General features: G+C 43.0%; 1 protein-coding gene across 2 annotated transcripts; it reads left to right on the top strand.

The window, feature by feature from the left end:
* Positions 1-1,963: 1,963 nt before the first annotated feature.
* Positions 1,964-4,097, top strand: FOXI1 (forkhead box I1). 2 transcript variants are annotated; one of them, XM_030957582.1, is made up of 2 exons: positions 1,964-2,537; positions 3,544-4,097. In XM_030957582.1, exons 1-2 carry the CDS (start codon positions 1,964-1,966, stop codon positions 4,095-4,097), a joined length of 1,128 nt encoding a protein of 375 aa, XP_030813442.1. The 2 variants fall into 2 exon arrangements, with proteins under 2 accessions (XP_030813442.1, XP_030813443.1); XM_030957583.1 differs by having other exon boundaries at positions 1,964-2,572; positions 3,864-4,097.
* The last annotated feature ends 1,960 nt before the right edge of the window (positions 4,098-6,057 follow it).

The raw sequence follows: 6,057 nt of genomic DNA, 5'->3' as shown, positions 1-6,057 counted from the left end.
TGACTCTTCTGTAAATGAAGGGGAGTTATTGGCAATATACCAGTATTTTCAGGAATACACATATAATTTTAAAATACATCTATATGTTGAAAAGTTAACTAGGAAGCTGTAGGGGATGTTGCTCAAATAGCATTTTGCATGTTTGTAACTCAGATTCTTATGGTGAAAAAGATTATTTCAGATTAGGTTCTTGAGGAAGGAGGCACTCACATTATGAGCTCCTGAAAAATAATTCATTTTCTTTCTTTTTTTTTTTTTTGTCCAAGTCACCTTTTGCACAGCAGTTGTCACTTAGAAAATAAGCCAGTCCCACCACGTTCCACTTAACTGTTGACTGTTTTATGTGTGTCTCTGAACAGGTTATTTAGCATTTACATATTCTGAGCTCTCAGCCATTCAAATTAAAGTAACAGCTTGTTTGTTGTGGTAGAAATGATTTTCTGTGCAGTGAAAGCATGGATTTTTAAAGTAACAGCTGTGGAGCTCTGCTTCTGAGCTGGCAGATTGGCTTGCTTTGTCATTCTGTGCTCAATATTTCAGCAGCATTCCCAGCGGAATTTTTTCACACCTTTCAAAGCACCAATATGGACATGACATTAGTAAATCACTAATTCTTAGGCAGTGGGGAGTCTGGGTGGTTGTGCTACAGCACAAAGGATTAAGGTGAATGTGTGACAAAGCAAAAGGCCTTTGGTACAGGCAGGAATTCAAATCCATGGGTCAAAACTGTTGTCTCTGCAGAAATTACAGGACAAGAGCTATCTGGAAGGCTCTGCCACACCATGACCTTCTTTAATTGCATGGATATTAAGGCTGAGGCAAGATTTAAATGATGTGTGTGTTTAATCACAAGAAAGATAGGCAATTATGACTGTGAAGGGAACTGCAGCTCTGCCCTAGCTCCAGTGCAGGGTTCATGCAGTGAAGAGCTGCCATGCTGAGACAGGGGTGGTGAGATTGCAGCTCTGCTCTCTCCTCCTTCAAACGTGCAGGGTGCCATGCAAAGCACTAAGGATTTGTCCAAATCATAAATGGGCTAGAGATTTTTCCTTATTTCTTAATTTTAAGGAATCAGCTTTTGTCTGTATAGTTAAAGATGAAGTTATTGGAACTTGGCTAAAAAGAGCTGTGCTGAACACTGTTGCTGCTTTCCTATTTGGTAGTTGTGCTGAGAGGTTTTATGAGCTCTCTGTAGCAATCCTGCAGCAAAGAGGAAGCAACACATAATGATTTCCCATCTCAGTTCACCAATTTAAGCTCTAAAGAAAGGTTTGATTATTAAGCTTGAAATTTTTTCCTCACAAGATTAATCCTTACTTTAGGGAGTTAATTCCATTTATATCAGTAAGATTACTCACGTGAGTAACCAGCCACAGAATTTGCCTGTAGTACTGTGATTGCCTAGGGGGAAGTACAAGCAAGTCTGCAATTAAAGTTACAAAAGGAAAAGGTTTGACCTTTTCTTTTCTTTTCTTCTTTTTTTTTTTTAAGTATATATCTCTACTGTTTCATTGACTAGTGACAATGGCTTTTGCATTCTGAGGGGTTACTAACAGCAGCACAAAATGGCTTTTCCTTAATAAGAAAAAAATAGGAAATGCTAAAGTTTCACTGTGAAAGGTAGAAAGAGGAGTATCTCTGAGTTTTAACTTCAAGAAGCCCTAGGCTTTCTTCATGTGCATCACATTAGTGGAAAATTCCTTCATTCATTTAAGAAGATAAACAGTTGTAACTTTCACGTTTGGTTGATGTGACATCAATGACTGAGTGGGACTGCCAGCATTCCAAAAAGGATATCGTCCTCATCTGCAGCCACTCAGGGCTGCGGGGTGGAGCCTGCAGCCCGGGCTGAAACATTTACAGGTGCATAAGTACCTAGGGAAGGGCACAGGTGATGCACCTGTCCCGGGAAAGGAGCACTAGCACAGGTGTGTCACAGCTCAGCAGCTGCCTGGCTCAGAGCATGAGCTTCTTTGAGCCCCCATCGCACTCCCCTCCACGCTGCAGCCCACAGTTCCCCAACATCGGCCAGGAGCCTCCGGAGATGAACATCTACTACGAGAACTTCTTCCACCCACAGAACGTCCCCAGCCCGCAGAGGCCAAGCACCTTTGAGACAGCAGATTACAGCAGCACTCCCAATCCTTACCTCTGGCTAAATGGACCTTCCATTACTCCCCCACCGTACCTGCCAGGATCCAACGCCAGCCCCTTCATCCCGCAGTCCTACGGGATGCAGAGGCAGCTCCTGCCCAACGTGCACGGCTTGGGAGGAACTGACCTTGGCTGGCTTCCCCTCCCGTCCCAAGAGGAGCTCATGAAGTTGGTGAGACCTCCTTACTCCTACTCTGCCCTCATTGCCATGGCCATCCACGGGGCACCTGACAAGAGGCTGACTCTGAGCCAGATCTACCAGTACGTGGCTGACAACTTCCCGTTCTACAACAAAAGCAAGGCTGGCTGGCAGAATTCCATCCGGCACAACTTGTCTCTCAACGACTGCTTCAAGAAGGTGCCTCGAGATGAAGATGATCCAGGTATACCCCTCTCCCCCTTTTCCCCCACCTCTCATTAACCTTGATGAATTTTAAAATACTTACTGCACTGTAAAGAGCCATAGTAGCCCAGATACAGGACATAGACACAGCAGCACTTTGTTTTCAAAAGGCTGAACTAGAAAGCAGCTGTGCACAGGTGAGGTGTGAATCAGTGCTGCTGTGAGATCTCTGCAGGGAAGGGAATTCTGTCCTGCCCTGGGTCCCCCTGAGAATGGATCAATGAGCTGAGCATGAGACTCAGCACACACAGGAACATTTAACTAGGCAAGACACACTCATGACCCATTTGGTGTAATGCATGATTTGTATCAAACTTAACTGGGAATTCAGGGGAAGGGTATTTGTCAAAGAAATCCAATGGCTTTGGGGAGTCAGCATTAATTCTCAAGAGGAGAGCAGGGTGCTTTTATTTTGTTTCTTTCAATTAGTGTTTTCCTTGGAATGACACCTCTGCCATTACCAACCCCTTGGCTGGTAGGCTGTCAGATATTCCTTCATTCATGGCTTCCTATCAATAGCTGTTAAGAACCATGGAGAACATTAAAAACTCATTAAAATGATTCTGCAGTAGACGGCCAAAAGTCTAGTTCTATCTTGTTAGAAACCTATGCTACCCCACTGAATCTGGAGTGGGATCCCAGTGTGGGACTTGATTACTCTCTGCTATAAATTCAGAAGACCAGCTGTATACTGAAAACCTCCTTCCCTCACCAAGAAAACAAAACATAAAGCCCTCCCAGTGACTCCACTTGTATTTTTGTCATGTGAAGAGTCAGACTAAAGGGTAGAGCTAGAACTTTAAACCTTTTTTCTGAATTCGACAGACTTGTACTTTTGAATGACCAAAAATCCATGTGTATTGCTCATGCAATTGTTCTGTTTCTGGGAAATGCGAGAAGCCCTGTAAAGCCCTAAATGACTGGGGGTTTTGTTTGTTTGTGTGCTTATTTTTAAACTAAAAGTGTGGGTTTGTTTCCTTGGATAGGAAAAGGGAATTACTGGACTCTGGACCCAAACTGTGAGAAGATGTTTGACAATGGAAACTTTCGCAGGAAGCGGAAGAGAAAGTCTGACATTGAGGCCAGTGCTGCTGCTCTTGCGTCGGAGAAATCCGAGGACAGTACCCTGAGTGGCAGCCCCAAAGCTGCAGAGCATCAGGATATCTTGGAAAACTCATCACCTGGGGCTGACAATTCACCTGAGAAAGGATCTCCTCCTCCCTCCTCCAGCAGCCCGTGCCTCAGTAACTTCCTCTCCAGCATGACCGCCTACGTCCACAGCTCCAGCTCGGGGAGCCGCTCGGGGCCTGTGGGACTCAGCTCTGAACCCATTGACAAAATGGGGCAGAACATGGTAGGCTTCAATTCCTACTCCCCACTCTCCAGTATTCCCAGCCATGGTGTGGGAGACTGGTCCAATTCCATGCCTTCCAGTCACCTTGGCCACAACAACTCAGTGCTCAACCAGTTTAACACCCATTTTTACAGCAGCCTCAGCACAAACAACACCCTGTACTCCAGGGAAGGGACAGAGGTTTAAATGAAGGATTCTAGGACACTAAAGGATAGTTATTTATGAGAGGAAATGATCCATGGGCAGGTGATTAGCATTAGGCTCTTGTCTCTAGGGCCACACTGCATCTTCCTCCTGACAGCCACAAACTCGTTACCCATTATACTGAAATCACAAACACTCCACGTTCAGCAGCTGCACGTGGAAAATCAGGGATCCCAAGAGGAAGAACAGTAAAAAGGTCTCCTTAGACACTACTTGTACTGCTGCCAACCAGGCAGGCTCCTCTACAGAAGTCCTTGAGAAGTTACAGTTTGCCTTAGGCAGGAGGCTCTTTCTGGCGAGGCATTAACATTGCTGTGCTTTTTAAAGTCATAACAGAAATGTGGTGGTACTTTCAAATATCCTGTCTTCAGGTATAAGCTGCCTCTACTAAATGCTCAGCAAGTTCTTATTTGGCCAAAGCTTTCCTGAACACAGCAGAATCCATAATAAAAACCACTGTATAGTAATAACCAACACTTGAATGGGTGAGTGCTGCCTTTGGCTTTTTCTCATGCCAGTGCAGACCTGTTCTAAAGCTTGACCCCCTTTCCAGTCCCGGGGGAAATGTGGCTGTGCAGCAAACTGACAGCATCATGGACACAACAGGAATTTTGAAGTTGCAGGCAAGCATAACAAAATACACTGGAATTGTCTTCTGCTGTTGGATCTTTGTGTTTTCAATTCTAATTACAGGGTCAATTTTATTCCTTACACATGTAAATCTAGCCACATAAGGGAAACAGGATCTGTCCTGAATATATAAATATATATGTTTAAGACATGTTTTTTTTTCTAAGAAGAAAACACATTTGTTATATCTTAACTTTCGATGTGAATTATTTCTACTGAGTAAAGGGTTTGAATACTGGGGTGGGAGGTGAGGGAGGAATAAAAGGGAGGTAAGAAGTTTAACTGTCTCTGAATTTCAGTTTCAAAGGCTGGATCTTTCAGAGCATCAAATGCAGATATTGTAAAAAGTCTCTGTACTGTATTTTTTTCATTTTATAAAAGTCCATGCTGTTTGTCCTTGTGTAAATATTAGAAATAATTCTTATTTTTCCTACACTCTACTGTAGCAACAAACATTTCAAAATATAGATGAAGTTTTTTTTAAACCAAGGCTTGACTCAAGTTTCACATTCATGTAGAGTAATATGTCAAAATGGATAATCCCAGAAGCATTTTTAATAAAGCATTTGTATAGAAGAGTGTGTACTTGTGTTTGTTTGTACTGCACTACTCAAGCCTTTAAAAGTCTCCTTACCTGTGTGACTTGAGCAATTCCTGTGAGGAAGAGCAGGGTAATGGTAGCAGAAGGTCAGATGCTGAGATGACATGTCCAGGCCATCAGCATTTGCATACCTGGAAAATATAACTGGCTGCTATTATGCAAAATACTATCACTGAATAAAAATCACCCTTGGAATTTCCCTGCTGGAGTAAAGTGGTGCCAATCACTTAAATTTCAGAAAGCAGACTGTTTTCACCTGTCAATTAGCCAATATGACTGCAATTTTCCTGCATTCTTATTTATTATTGAATTTCTTTTATGTTTCAAGTTTTCCACTATCAAGGTTGCTCTGACTTTTCCTAGTTTTAGATCCACTATAATAAATTGCCACTTGGGAGTTGAAGCCTACCTACACTAATAACACCTTTGTTCAATAAAAAAAGAAAATGCCCTTCTGGTGGTGTCCTTGTGCCATCACTGCAAGTTTCTCTCAAGTCAGGCACTTCCTGAGGCCTGAGCTGCAACCCCTGCCCTCAGAATCTCAGCCTGCTGGGTGGGCTGCAAGATTTGTCATGTTTAAACTGAGAAATGTCTCAACTGCTCATGTTAAACTGAGAAATGTCTTCAGTCACTGTGCTTATGCCTTGGATTCACAGATTTGCCACAAATTGCCCAGAAATACAGTTCCTGTAGAATATATGGTCCACAAAT

The sequence above is a fragment of the Camarhynchus parvulus genome, chromosome 13, assembly GCF_901933205.1.
Source record: "Camarhynchus parvulus chromosome 13, STF_HiC, whole genome shotgun sequence".
Taxonomy (NCBI): domain Eukaryota; kingdom Metazoa; phylum Chordata; class Aves; order Passeriformes; family Thraupidae; genus Camarhynchus; species Camarhynchus parvulus.
Note: the sequence above shows the minus strand (reverse complement) of the source record. Positions and strands in the feature narration are given on the sequence as shown.

Bases quoted from the DNA above. Each gene is read 5' to 3' on its own strand.
- FOXI1 (XM_030957582.1), top strand. From the start codon at position 1,964: ATGAGCTTCTTTGAGCCCCCATCGCACTCCCCTCCACGCTGCAGCCCA. The intron at 2,538-3,543 runs GTATACCCCTCT...TTCCTTGGATAG, and splicing joins TCGAGATGAAGATGATCCAG to GAAAAGGGAATTACTGGACT.